The following is a 15,796-nucleotide window of genomic DNA, read 5'->3' as shown; positions in this document are numbered from 1 at the left end:
ACCATCTTCGGCGCACTGAAGTGCTGGCCTAAATAAGTGAGGTTTTTTCTGCTAGGCACTGTAAAAACTCTTTGAAAACCGTAACTGCTTTCAGTATAGCTAGAGTGATTTTTTTCAGTTCTCAAGGAACTACAATGGTACGAATAAATCTTGTTCAATCTTACAGTGTAATATTTTAGATATATGTATATCTATGTGCATATACATATACACAATTTAAATACGCACCTAAAGTTCCATGTGCCCAACTAGTTTCCAGCTTTCTGAAAAACATTTGTGCTGTTAGTAATTTTCAAGGTAATTAGCAGATTACTTATAAAGCTAAATAGAAAAAAATAATCCTTCCATCCACCAACCCTTGCAGTATAAACACACCAACATCAATGCTGTCATTGTTACCCAGAACCACTCAAGTCCCTTTTTGAGTATCAAGCTATTCCTACTTTAAACCAGTTGTGCCACAAGCTGTGAAAGGCAGGCACAACGTGCTTTCTACAAAATGTGTACTTTTTACACATTTGGAGGAAGAAAGGTACAGCAAGTATGCTTGTACACCAAAAAAAAACCCTATTGCAAATTAACACAGAGATAATCTTTAATCTTATTGTACATTTTCTGTTCTCGACCCTGTTAAAAACGGTTTGCCAGGTTAGACTACTACGATGGGGATTATAAAACAGTTACTGTGCTTGGAAGTACTTTAAATCTACAAGCCATGTTTCTATTGCTGCTTTGTAGCTCAAAACCCAAAACTAGTGATGATTTTATGAGTTGCTATAGTCTAGACAACTCGGTTGCTTTTCAATGAAATTGTTCCCTGGGGAGGGTACTGTGAAAATTCCCATACAATTAATTACAGGTATGTGCAACTAAAATACAATTCTACAGCACAGTAGCTTTACAAATGCTGGTGCAATTTATGTCTGTATGAAAAAAAAACCAACCACAACTGCTCTGAAGTGGCTGAGAAGACAAAGTACAACAAGCAGGAGGTTACATGTCAAGCTACCTGTAGAGAGCAAGACGAGATAAATAAGATGCAATGCTAAATTTTTCATGTGCCGTCTCCTCTGGCAAGATGCAGAGTGCTACTGGAAAGCACAAAATCTGACAACTGAGTCAATCTTCTCAGAACGTATTTTTACAGCAAACTGGGCTCAACACATTTTTACTGCCAAGTTAAACAGCAAATGAGAAATTTAACAGAATTATAAGGGAAATGCACCCATAAAGCAGGAAGAGGAAGGAAAACAGAAAATGCAGAAGAAAGCCATATGAAGAATCGTGATTAAAAGAAAAGCTTTCATGTATTTTCCCCTCACAGTACAGCCCTATATTCCCCCATTGGCTATTTTACTTGATTTTTACTTTCCTCTACATACATTTGCAAGCGGCCTTTTAACTTTCAAAATATTTTCAGTTGTTATAAGCACCACTTCAAAATAATTCCATTTTGTGAACATAGAATAGGCCTTTTTGTAAGTTAGTTTAGGATGGAGTTTAGAAAAAGGTCTAAGCAGTGCAGCTGATCATGATATGTGTCCTTGTGAAAACCAGAGAATGGTTTAAGTACAGGACAATCCCAATCATTTCGTTCCATCATTATGAACTTACAGCCTCAGACCAGTAAGAATCCCAAACCTTTGAACAAGAAAGATGCTCATGGGTTGTGTTGGCTTGTCTAGCACAGCCTGGCAGAAATAGCCCAGGATCTGTACCCCAGAGCTACAGGACATCAAAAGAACTGAAGTCGTGTGCTTGGGGCCCTGTGCTCCTTGCAAATACTTAACTGGTGCTCCTCTCTTGTGTGGTCCATCCTCACTAAAAGAGGTGGCCTTTGGGAAGTCCCAAACCCACCATAAAACACACATGGTAACTCCTGTAAGGCAAACAGGGACTGGGGTTTGCAGAGTCTTTGAAGGCTCTAGAAGATAAAGAAAAGGACACCATGGCATCCCTTGTAGGAGAAACAGCCATCAAGCCTGGGCCAAATCTCATCCTTCTTTTAGAGTCCAGTCAAGCTGCAGAGCAGGTACCCAGGTAATCACACAGCTGGAGTTCAATGAATGGCATGTGACAAAATGGTACAAAGGAGAAAATTCAAGATACTCTTTGGCAGATCAAAGATACAAATGAAATCACTTAAATAGAAAAGTTCACTTGGCCCGTTTTAGATTTCTTAGGCAAAATGCAATTCTTTTGGTTTGGTTTTGTCAGTGAGTAACCAACATAATAGATACTCTTGCCTCCCTCAGGAACCCAGCCAGCCACCTGACAGCAGATGACAACCAGAAGAAAAAGAGATCCATTTCTGAAGCACTTAGCCAAGCACAGTGACAAGCACTTGAGCATTTTTCACCCTGGATTACTGGAAGAGCTCAACATGTATGAGGTTAATGCCTGGCTCCCTACAAGGGGAATGTGGCATCTAGCTCTGAAAAAATGAAATCTTTTAGCTGTTGCTGGGAACAAATCCCACCTGTGCTACGAAAACCCCTATAGGAAATAATTGCACTTTTACTTATTATTTTTCATTGTTATTGGAAACCTCCTACTATAGCTTCATTCCTTAAGGCAGAAACTAGAAACTACCACAGATTTTACTTATTATTCATGCTCAGTCACGACCTCAGCCAAAAGCTCATGTTAAAATCTCATACCATGGTCTAAGCACACATACATTATAGTTAACTCATATGTTGATCAACTGTTTTGCACAATGCCATTCATTATTTTTAAAATTATTATTTATGTACTTATTTTTACAAGAACACCCATAATGCTCTGTTAGAATAGGTGCCTCAGACTGCTAAATGCTGGGCAAACATGTGTTTTTATTAATTAGCGTGCAGGATTAATATAGGCCCCCAAAACCTGCAATTAGATGGAACCATTTTGGCTCTGATAATTATAAAGTAAGTTCTCTTTCGTCATCTGCACAGAAATGTGAAATCCTGGCACCAGTGAAGTCCCTCAGAGGGAAGTTTTGCCACAGACCACAATACAGTTGCCTCAAGATATTTTATCATAGATTTTATCGTACCTTGCAGGGCTGAAATATTGAACGTTTTCAGACAAACTTTCATTATGTTGGAGAACAGAATTTGTTCTTCATTTTGTGAAGTACGGCCTAGGTATTTGCCCAGAGTGTTTATACAAGAGTGGGTCAATACATCTAATTTTTAATAAAAACATAGCATACAAGTTCTTCAGTCTCTGAACAGGCAATTAAGCAAGTAGAAACTTCTGTCAATCTGAACAACTAATGAGATGGTTCCTCAGACATCTGAAAGTGTGTTTTTTCAAGCTGCAGTAGAACTCAGTTGATTCGTGCTTTACTGTGCTAGGCACCCCATAAGTCAAACACACAAAAATGTAGCACTCTCAGCCCACTTCTCAGCAATGATTTAATAAAAGAGCCCTGGGATTCGATCTCATATTTCTACTTTTCATTATTTTTTCAATTACTTCTGCATGATATTACGCTACATTAACATAAGGTGTAATAATTAAACCTGAGCATTTACAATATGCTAACGTAGGTGAAGAGTTTTTGAAGTGAATGGCTAAAATTAGGCTTTTGTGCATACATAAATTCTTGAGCTTGCAGCTCTGCAAGTGCAGAATACTTCATTACAGTCTGACAAAACGCTTGTTATGTGCCTGAAGTCAGGCACTCACCTCTTCAGTGAGTATTAGGTGCTTAACATTAACCATATGCTTAAGTGCACATGACCTGAATTTGTAGCATGATTTTCAAAAAGCCATCAATGCGTGCTTGTTTCTACTGACTTGTCCTGACTCACAAGTCTGATTTCAAGCACATTTAAAACCTTAATCGAAGAATATTTTGCAGCTCACTATATTTGAAAGCAGCAGCCCACCACAAAAGGCCAGTCTCTCTCTGGCCATCGCAGTAGTGAGCCCATCTGCAGTCCACTCTGCTTCAACCTAACATGGAGTTCAGAAATGCCACCTGCTGACAGAAGCTGGAGATTCTTATATAAATAGCAGTTCTGCCACAAATTCAGATTAATTTGGCTACGTATTAATAGCACAATCATAAACAAAAGAAGTCTGAGCACCTAAACTCTTCCTCATCTCGGTCCACAATTCATTTGTGGGGGGACACTCTGTTATTTTACATTTCCACTGTCCCCTTTGAGTTTAGAAGCAGATTGGCCAAACGTGTCTCTTTTTCTTGCTGGATTCTGTTTAACATGCTGCTATAGCACTCTGCGTAGCAGCTGTCTGTGCCATATGATTACTTCATTGCTGAAAGCGTAACATATGGAAACTGTACTGAAATGTTAGCTGCTTTGATATCTATGAAGAGGAATGAGCTTTTGCATTACAACAAGACAACACATTTTTTAAACAACTTAAAGTAACAGAAATTAAACACACACTTAGAATCAAAAACATATTAGTTTCCGGCATGCCTGTTATTCTATTTCAATGCCCAATTCCAACGGCTGGTTGCTATTGTGTTTTTGATTGCTATTACCAGCAAACAATGGGTGGTTTTCTCTCAACTTTTGCCTTCTTGGAAAAGAAAAGGGAACAGATTCAAGAGAAAGCTCTTGAGATTCCTTCATGAGTTATCCATGAAGGCAAAAGCTACACAGCAGAATTATAGAAACAATATGTAATTGAGGTGAACATCACTGGAGACACCAAGGTTTATTGGGAAAAGTCAAAACGGCCACACAGTGCTTTGCTTCCCAGAACAGACAAATCCTTAATGGACCAGAAGCAAGGTGGATCCTCACAGATCCATTTCTGAGTCCCAGTTGTCTTTGGCAGAAGGGCAAAGGAGATCCTTAGCTGTAATACGGAGAGTTTCCTCCCCTGTAAATTAGTCGCCCATAGAGGGAACAATGGAGCTCTAAATTATTTCATCAGTAGCAAGAGGTCTCGTTAACACTGTAATTTTTGGTCACTCTTTTGCCAGTAGTTTCATCTGTCTCCTGAACAAAATGCAGCTGAATAAAAGATTAATAGTCTAAGTTGTAAGAATCTATTAATTTTATAGAACAAAAGTTTACAGATATACTTTTTTCATCTTCTAAGATATTCCCTAATGATGTAAATGGGACGTGACTCTTTAGTTTGTTAACTAAACCTACAACAAACATAAATATATGTAAAATCATTATAGATATTTCAGAAGGCAGTCACACTAGGTATCAAAATTATTTCTAATTACAGCAAGCTCTGAAAATAGACAGTAGCTGAAGACATTTTTTGGTGCCTGAAAATATATTGAATTTCACTTCCTGTCTTTGCATCACACATTACATAAAGTCATGGTTCACCACTTGTATGATGTATTAGAAATAAATTGGCCCATTTAACACGATATGTTCTAAGTGTCTGAAACAGTCCAGCTTTAGGATTACTGCCACAGCTACAAAATGGTCTTGATTTCAGTTTAAGAATATGCTCTATATATCTAAAAAACTACTCAGTTACTATATATCTACTAAATCATCATTCAGACAAAATCCTCAGATGGTAAATGTAATGGATTTTATCAAGAGTAGTAATTTGAAAAGCCTCAGTTGCTGTTTTCTTTTAAAGTCTTAAAATATCACTGCACAGAATTTTTAGGTGTATTTGATTACAGTAACACTGTTTATATCTTAGATTCCTTAAAGGTTAAGGCCAATCCTACAAAGTATTTTTTACTCCAAATTCAAATTAACTATTAATTTCATGTTTTACTAGAAAGAAAAACACGATTGAAAAGTTAGGTATTTTCTGTGGGTAGAAAATGAGGTCGTTTTTGTATATACTGAGTTTGAGCTGGTGGAAGTTTCAAGGAAGTTGGATATATTAAGGAAGGGCAAAGTCTTTCAAATGCAGTCAATCAAATACAACTCCCCAGAAAGGCATTTATCCTAATTAATAAGACAAACCAACAGTTAGCCACCTACTTAAATGACAACTGCAAATCAAAACAGGACTTGCCAGTTCTCTCCTGGGGTCAGCTATGACCACCCATGAAAACCTGACTCCTTCACCTCTTTTATAAGTGGAAGGACCGACAGACGCTTTTCCAGCCAAGCGCAGCATCCTCAGCGCTCCCTGCCAGGCCCGGCTGCCATCGCTGCCCAGCACCACCAGCCACTATAAACCTATTAAAACAGCATCAATGTTATAACTTGCAATCTAGTAAAACAAAAATCAACAGGAAAGGAGGTCTGAGAGCCAGTTTCTTCAGGGCAAAGTGTAATGCTGATTATGAGGTTTCCATGTATTTCAGCTTTTTTTTTGGGGGGGAGTGGGCACAACTTAGGGTTGAGCCATTAAGAAGCCAGTTGGTGGTATTAAACTCTTGCTTTGGGATTTATAAGAAGGCTGAAAATTCACTCCAGGCTGTAATTTACTATTCCAGGCCTGGAATCATTAGAAAAAAGGAAAAAAAAAATGTCATAAATATGGAAGAAAAACCAAACAAACACAAACCAGTGGTTTCAGATGATTTTTGGCACTTCTTCAATGCAAAATTGTCTTTATTATTTTTTGTTTGTTTGTTTTTACAAGTCTGAGACTCATTAATATGAATTGCTTTTGTGACTAAAATTAGGACCAGGTTATTTTAATAATTAATTACCAATAAGTTATTAGAACTGAGTCTATTTTAAAAAGTTTTTCAGTATGAACAGATATGATAGTTTTCAAAGGAATGTCAGTGCTCTGACTCACACTTGCAAGCCAGGAAGTCAGGGGTGGAAATTTCATCTGTGAGCCACACAGATGTATGAAAACATTTAAAAAATTAACAGCGTATGTTAAAGATGCGAAGTCAGCCCCGTTTTTATCCATAACTAGACTTAATTAGTTTTGTGGGTTTAAAATTGACATTTAAAAATAAAGGCAACATAAGTTCTTGTGACTTAATTGAGTGCTCCTTAAATAAAGAGATATTTCAATGTTTGCAGACTGTTAACGTCTTTCCAAAATAACCTATGTGCTGGTGCTACTTAGCTATATTTCCCTATCACCCTAAGGAGTGTGTATTGCTGATGGAAGCCATTTCTTTCACTAAATCCTGCCTGCGAACTCTAACAAGAGCATTTAAGCCTGCTAAACAACGTCTCCAGGGAGACACTATTGTTAAAACAAAAACTGGAATAAATTTTTGAAGTGAACTTTCTGCAGTCATTAGACGACGCGGGTCTTACGAAGAAGAGAAAACTTGTTATAGTAGAGGGAACAAAAAGCCAAATGTAAGTGGAGAGCACATGCCAGTCACCCCTGAGGGAACAGACAGGAGGTATAGAAAATTAACTGCTGCATTTCTGCTTCCCACCAAAACCACAAACGGGCCATTTCAGGGGACTAACACATACAGAGTCTGCAGATAAATATGTGCCTAGCCCATTACCTGAGAAGAGTCTTAGAAGAGCACACTTTGCTGAATATTTCTGCCTCTACATGAGTAATCTCATTAACATAGAAGGTGCTACACATATGCGTGCAATGTTTGTGGCATGTATGTGTGTCAGCTTGGAAGCTGCTCAGTTCTGTCTGCGAATTTGGCCCGTAGTCTTTTGGCACAGATTTTTACTGCAGAGCTCATACGTTCTCTGCAGCCAAACCACCTTGAACTGTTTCTTATCAAATTTCACAAGCTAAGTGGGTCTGAGTCTGGTCAATACATGGGTGAGAGATCATTATATGAAATTACGCTTCGCTGAAAAAATGACAACAGTAGCTTAACAGCATGAGGAAATGGCAGGACTTAGCTGTAAGGACATGGCCAAAGGTGACTGGGATTCAGACAGCTGGTGGCTTTACTCCAGGCAAGACGACCACACCTAGCGAAGCCAGACAAGCAGCATACGTAAAGGGAGGACAGCACATTGAAAATGGGACCCTAAAGATCTGTAAGGTTCCTGCTTTCTACCTTGAATGAGAATGGCAAACAGCCGCTCTCTGCTAAGGGACGTGTGTATTTATCTGCCACCTTACCAGCCTGTAAGGTGTGCTTGCTCTCTCGCATCTACAGTGGCCTCGTCTTGCAGTTACACCTCGTGCAGTGACAGTAACGCCAGGCACACCGCTGACATTTCATGCCCTAGCAAAGTGTCGAACAACTGAGATGGGAGATAATATAAGAAAAACTGCCATTCTGAATGCTTCATTAACAAATTGGGTCAAAGCAATCCCATTTTATTTTTGACAAAGTATAGGTCTAAAGAAGGATGATGACAACCATTATATTTGTATTATAACAACACCAACCCAGATGATGCCCTTTCAGGCAACCTAAGGAAAAACAGCCTCTTTATTTTCTGAAGTTACCACAACACACATGTTTACCTGTATTCAAAGACGAGTTAACAAGAGTTTGCTCGGAGCATAAATCAAACAGGATCGCACAGAAGGAATACAGCAATATTCTTCATTCTCACTGGATGCAGTGGAGGGTATGCCTGCAGGGCTTGAAAGTTGTGTAGGCGCTGCAAGGCTGAAATGCAGGATGATTTACATACTCTAAATTGTTTCCCTGAAACAGATCTTGCCCAGCTATCCTTGGTTTTATCATCTTACTAGTTGACTGCTGTATATACTTGCACTTGAGGGAAAAAGACTCACATCAGCCAGTAACAGACATGTGAGCTGCCTGTCTAAAATTAGCCTGCTGCCCTTCCTGGGCTCCCTTAGCAGGCACTGCACTGACAGAGAGAGAAACTCAGCTGTGGCAGGACCTGGAGCACCTAATCTATATAAGTCATCACCATCATGGAGAATGAAGTCCTGCGCCAAGCAAACACTGAGAAAAATTATGCAGTTATCAGAAAAAAAAACCCTCAACACTTATTTTAGGTACAGAGAAACTTTTTTAAGATGACAAAAAATGGAAATTGATAGTTAATAAAAACAACAACAAAAAAATCTTCAAGAAAGAATATACAGTTTTTGCCACTAGGCTATTACAAACCCTAACCTTGGAACAGGGCTTCAACGGGGAACTCGGAACAACGGGTGCAGAAAATGGAAGGTGGTATTATTTATAACCTGGCAGGCAGGACTCCCAAAAACACAGTTAGCCAAAACAAGCTGATTCTCCTAGCTACAGGTAAAACAACACTCTGAGTAACTGAAAAAGTTTGAAAAATATATAAATAATAAAACCAGAAGTATTTCAGTAGACAGATACTGGCTTTTTTTTTTCTTCAGTATTTGGTTGAACGTGTTTCAAACTGTACACTGCTAACTAATGTTCCTGACAGATGTGCGAAGTTATACTACCTGACCACATCATGAATCAGCCTTCCAGGAGGAGCTGTACAAAAAGTAAAACAAAATAAAGCAGAAATTCCTTGACATCCTAGAGATGTCAAGGAAATGAATCAGTTTGTTTTGAACAGGAGATAATTAAGAAAATCTTACTTGTAAAATTTTCTGTATTACATTAGGACTTTATCATTTAGCTGTTCTCAACATGGTTCCCTTTTTCTTATCCAGAGACACACTGAACAACCAATTAATTTCAAAACTTCCAGAGTGTCACAAGGACCATTACAACTTTTCCATTTAATTATTAGGACTAAAACATTAAGTAGCTTACCTAAAACACATGGCATAGCAGTTTATCAAAGCATAGATTCTCGTAATTTCCTATTAATGAAATGTTGAACCTATTTACTACAGAACAGAATAGATGTATTTCAGAAGGAAATATTGGTATTTAATCTGAAGTGTATCAGAATTATTGCACAAGATCTCTACCTAATGTAAACCAGACTGACTTGGGCCAAGAGATCTGGTTCAGCTCAGCAAGCAATTTTCAGTTTCTCCGATCAGTGCAAAAAAATTCCCAGGAGTTTTATACCTGGGAAAACCACTGGAATACTTGCTTTTGAAGAAAACACGGATCACTTTACTCATACATTACTTTTTTTGAACATAGTTTCCTAATGACAGTCATGTCTACATGATGACAGCAGTTGAACATTCCTCCCTGTCCACTTGTTTACCTACAAATTCAACTCCCCCTCAAAAAAATATAATTAAAAAAAAAAAAGAATGAAGAAAGGACCTGAGCAAGATCCCAATCACTTTTACTTGCATCTTAAACTGGCCCTGTACCATGTGCAGAGCTCTCCGACTGATACATCAGGGGTCTTTTGCACATTTGGTATTCCTGGTAGGGTTCGTTTCTTCATGAAATAATTTCAGCTGTGATTTTTAAAGTTAATGTCCTTCTCTGCTTTAGCAAATAGTTTGGAAACAAATGCTCAAACACATTTTAGAGATTGCAAAGCAAACACAAATAAAAGAGCTCAAAACTCTTCTGTTTTATTTTTAGGGGATCCTCTTCCCAATGCCTCAGTATGTCTATTGTTCTTCATGTCACAAAATCACTAGTTGATATGTGATAAACCAAAGGGTAGGTGCCTACCTGTAGGAGTACTACTGCGAAACGAAGAGGAAGGAGTGATTGGAGGGGTGACTGGAGGAGTAAGGCTTCCGCTGCTGTGGCGAGGTGGAGTAGATACATTCCCACGGGACACTGTGCTTGACAAAGTCAAAGAGAGTTTCGGCTGAATCTTCTTCTTCAAAGACTCCTGCTCACGTCGAGCTGCATCGGTCATAAATCTAGAACAAGGGCAACCATGAGAGTGAGAGGCTTGAAATACTGTTCACAAGCAAGCTGTAGGTAAAGTAATAATTTTTCACCCTCAGTGACCAAATGAAGCTTCAAACTCAACCATGAAAAGGTTCTCTGCAACACACAGATTTCAAGAATACAAACTTCTCCATCAACAGCTTTATTTCAGTGTTGAAGATCTGTGCCATTTGCTTCTGATTTTTATAGAACTTAAATTAGACATTCGCATCATGTGTGAACACAATTTTTTTTTAAACTCCAACCAGATATCAGCATTGCACACAATATTAAAATAACCATATTCAATCCTTTACAGTAAGTACATTCAATCCTTCTGTGAAAAATTGGCTGAGTAGATATAAAGGATAAAAATGTTTGGGGCAAATGTACTGAATCTGAAGGCCAAAGGGATGGTAAGAATTACATTGTATAGATACATAATTTCCAATTTAGGATAATCACTTCCTTTTTCTGAAGGTTTTAGACAAAGTTGCCTGACATAAAAGATGTCCAATTAAATTGCAATTCCTCAAATCAGAGCTCCAAACCCTTGAAAACCAAAGGAGGCCTCCCAGCAGAGCTTTGGTACGTGCTGCCGAAGGCTTAATGCTCCAGGTTCATGTCTGTGGGATGCTGAGTGGTGGTTCCAGCAGCACGACATGAGTCGTGCACCAGTACTGCAGGAATGACAGAAGCGCAACTGTTTGCCTGAGCTCTCTCACTTGGAATAAAAATAGCTTTTTTTCACTTTTCTTCTGATTCCTTCCAAAAAAGAACAATTCAAGTGAAAAAAACCCACTTTTATCCCAAGTGCCTACACAAAGTTACACCAGAACACCTGATAGTGCATTATGGTGGCATTCAAAGCATCACTGCTGGTATCTGCATTAACTCTCGCTTGTGGTTCTCCCACAATGGGTTCTCTGCAACTCAGACCTCATTCACTTAGCATTCAAGCAGTATTTTAATCCTTTCTCTTTCCCCTTCTCTGCATAAGGAGCCATCTTGAAGGATTCTTGAGAAGACAGGCTAAAGTAAATCACCTTGGTCATTGTAATTCTCTGTCCTTCATGCTGAAGTACAAACTACACCCACCAGTGACCAAAACAACAGCCTGTGACACAGAATAAGAAGTTAAGTTACAACTAGACATTGGTCTGACCAGGTTACAAAGAGTAAAACAGGTTTTAGCCAAGACACAAGCTTTACATGATGAGCCTTTGCAACCTCGGCAAACCACGAATGAAAGAACGGGGTTTTAGGCATCTGTGCCAAATAGAAAAGACATCTAAACCTAGCTTTTTTTCAAAAGACATCTGTGTGCTTTAATACAGCCTCAAAACAGCACGGCATAACATTTTAAGTTCCATTAGAGCAATAAAGATGTATCCTGTCCATCCACACCATGAAGGCATTAATAAGTGGATCTTTGCCATGATACGTAACATCAGCACACAGTCCGCAGACATTAATAAACAGGTATATGAGATGACAGCTTATCTTCTTTGAACAGAGACAATACATCATGTCAAATCCAGATGCGGCATTCTTTATAGAGACAATATTTAAAAAGCAGATAGCCATAGCAACAGCTCAGTTTAAAATTTCTCTAAAAAAGGGAGCAGACATCATTGACAACACGGCCCCCAAACAGGAGTCTACATTTCATTCAAGAAAAAAAGAAGTAAAAGGATCTTAATAAAATGGGCATTCAGTACATATTTGCTTTCCTCTAACTAGGAAACATCTAATTCACTATTTTTGGAATGTGTACTATGAAGTATGCTTGCTTCTGGATGGGAAGCCTTATTCCTTAAGAAAATGTTATGGCAACTTTATAAATCCTTGAAAACTTGGAAGATAACCTCAAGTGTGAGACATTAAAAGCAGCAGCATGAAAGCTGCTATTTAATAAACTCAGCCACAAATAACAATGTTAAAATAATATTGAGGTATAACCAGTCTGGTTGAAGTCCATAAAAATCAGGAAAATCTGAAGTTATAGCTGAAACATCTCCCTGTCCTGTTAACTCGCTCCCATTTGGCCTAAGCAAATTGGGTATATTCCAAAACATCATTTGTTGTCTACACTGTGAACCTGAGAGAAACGGAAGGCAGAATCTGTTAAGAAGTTCAGTTCCTGATACCTTAACTATTCAATTAACCTTTTCAGATCCAAACAGTCCCATACATGTTTGCTGAAGCACTGCCAGTGCTATCGTTTTGAAAAGGAAACTTTCCTAAATGTATTAAAATAAAACATTTCTCAGCATTTGAATTGAAATGCAGTACTAGACTCATGCCTAGCTATGGTGGTGGTCTTCAAAGCTTATAATATAAGCGTTTTAATGATGGGTATAGAATGCCATTTCCAACTAAGGCTCTAATTTTCATGTTGAAAGTACATTATGGTTGCAATATCAAGTGCTCAGAAATGAAACATGCCGGAATTAAGGTTGAATACTGGTCTCTAAATTACATGATTGCATACAATTTTCCCTGCCTCATTTAAATGCATAAGATGTGTGGGAAACTGAAAATGAACTGTAACTAACAAAGGCTGCTCTAAGATCATTTTGGTTAAATCCCATATCCTTGCTTAATAGCCTCTCTCACCATATTCAGAACCATCTCCTCGCTGAACAAATCTACCTCTGCTATTTTCAACTCTTATTCAACTCCATAACCCTGCCCCCTTATTTCTACCACTACACAGATTTTAGCCATCTTCCCTGTTGCATAGAATTGTATTTACACCTCATAAGCCTCTGTCTCCAAATCTAATATACCACGTAGGCGCAGTGGAACAAGAAGAATCATTCAGTTCCCAGCCATTCACTGCCCCTGTTTTGACAAGCAGGGGTTTGTGTGCCTTCTTGCAGATGGTTCAAAACATGAGGGAGGAGCCCATTCCTTCGAAAGAAATCTCTTCTACCCCCATTTTTAATTTCCTCGCCCTTTCACCTTCTTAATAATTCAACCTCCTGCTCCAAAACACGTAGGTGCAATGATTTCTGAATCAACTGCTTGCAGCAAGTTTAATAAACATGAGCAAAATATAGTATTTCCCCCTCCTCTCATTCCCTGGAATGGTTCAAGTATTTTTATTGAAACTTTCCCAAGAAATTTAGCCTGAAGGAGACACCCAGAATGGAAAATTTCAGCTCAAACAGCTCAATATTGGCAACATAATAAGCAACTGAGAGTCTTATAATGGAAATTGTTGCACAACCTCCATATAGGTGGCAATATAAGACAACCAGCATTAGCAGTTGTTACCAACATAAAAAGTAAAAAAAAAAAAAAAGCAAGCAGAGGCGTGTTCAAATTTTTTAAAAAGTCTTTTTCAAATCAAACCTTTGCAATGTTTAGAAGTCCTGTTGCCCCCAAAAGCTTTGGAATCAAGAATGAACAGACACAGAACACACTCACCCAGAAACTTCCCTGAGCTACTAGTGTGTACCCGCTGTTTCAGGATCATGCCCCAATATGACTCACATGGTGGTGTCAGAGTGAGTTTGTCATACAATTCTTACTACACACAATTCTAAGACAGTTTAAGAGCTCTGGACTCTTACACCCAGATGGAGGGCAAAGGTAGTTATAAAAGTGAGCAAATAAACTGGAAGTTGTTACGTGAGATCTCACTGGAAAGGGGAAAAAAAACCCAAACAGATTGACCTTCAGAACTATATCTTCTTTTAATAATGGTCATCAGGGAATGAGGAACCCTTTCCTCCTCTTCCTCACCGTTAGCTCTGCTCAGACAAGATCTGTGCCTATGCCTGCAGATGTTTACAGAGACAGTGAAAAAGGTGCATCACAGCTACCTTGTGGGATGTGAATATTACTTTGCTACATTTGGCTTCTTCATGATCTGGTCTCCAAAACATGCATAGAGGAGATGATGCAATCACAAGCCTATCATCTCCAGTTACTGCACACACACTAGAGAGGGCTGGGGGATTATTCTGAACTTGCAAAACAAGCAGGTTATGCGGCGGAGATGTCCAATCCCAGGACTGCTCCACAGTACCGCCCAGTTGTACATCGGCTTAAAAATATGACAGCAGGACGTGACAGTAACATACACACCTTGTCCTGTGCCTCGCCGCTGACAAGCTGCACCAAACCATGATGGGAAAAGGTAGAACACAATTTGTTCTGACCTTTTCTTGTTATCACAGAGGTAAAAACGGGAAAACACTGACAGTAACATTCAGCTCATATTAATGTTTGCCTAATTTGGCTAAGCTGTACTGAAAAAAGCCCATCACGTTTCCCAGAACATAAGAAATTGTGCTGCTGAGCTTCCACCAGTTGCATTTCAGGAGACTGTTCCTTAACCAACACTTTGTCAGCTTCAAGATTTATAGGAAAGAGGAGGAAAAAAATCCATGGTGCTTTGTAGCAGATTTGCGCTACCTTCTAGTTGTATTATATTTAGATCAAAAGTGGTCAAACGTACTTGACTGACAGGGCACACACTAGCTTAACTACATACTACATATTTAACTACATACATACATGAAAGCCACACATAAGTTCTCCTGCTACTCTTTACACCTATCAGAGCAAGGTGCTGGATATATCTGCATTTCCCCTCAATCTCCTCCCACTTATATTTAGAAATCTTAATGCAATTCTTTGCCAGTGCTATACCAAGAAAAATAAGGAGGTGGGGATGGTAATTTTAACTCCCAGCCATCCTTCCATTAGCAGTGTTTAGGAGGAAAAAAATGGCTAGGATGGAAAGCACTTCTGGTTGTACAGTATTTTAACACTTTAGGAGACCTCTACTTTGCAGAGGGATTAGGAGGACCTACTTCCCAAGGCAGGACCCCTTTTCAGTAGGGTGCGACTCTGTGGACCCTGAAATGCACTAATGACAGGAACTGTCCTCTGTACCTTGTGCCACCTTTACAAGCAAAGACAAAGCAACGTGGTTTGGTTTATCTAATGCTGGCAAGAGGAGACAACTGTTAAGTTGAATGACTATTGGGTTAGAGGAGAAGGCTGGTGGAATCTAAATAGTGGGAGTTCAGCACTAGGCTGTCTTGTCTCTTGGAAAGGGTGAAAGGCTTTTCTCAGTTGAACTGCACAAAACTGGGCCAAAGCAAAGACAATCAATGCCCCCAGTAATGCCTTACCACACTATGTATGTGATAA

The 15,796-nt window shown here is 38.9% G+C and overlaps 1 protein-coding gene across 1 annotated transcript in view; it reads right to left on the bottom strand.

Annotated features, from left to right (window-relative positions):
* JAZF1 (JAZF zinc finger 1) overlaps nucleotides 1–15,796 on the bottom strand; it is a gene marked incomplete at both ends in the record, with an annotated part of 189,865 nt that overhangs the window by 18,533 nt on the left and 155,536 nt on the right. The window contains one exon of the mRNA XM_080339556.1: nucleotides 10,418–10,614. Within this exon, the coding sequence (XP_080195682.1) occupies nucleotides 10,418–10,614 (197 nt within the window). The remainder of the gene's footprint in view (nucleotides 1–10,417; nucleotides 10,615–15,796) is intronic.

Source organism: Nesoenas mayeri, assembly GCF_963082525.1.
Source record: "Nesoenas mayeri genome assembly, chromosome: 2".
Lineage (NCBI taxonomy): Eukaryota > Metazoa > Chordata > Aves > Columbiformes > Columbidae > Nesoenas > Nesoenas mayeri.
Note: the sequence above shows the minus strand (reverse complement) of the source record. Positions and strands in the feature narration are given on the sequence as shown.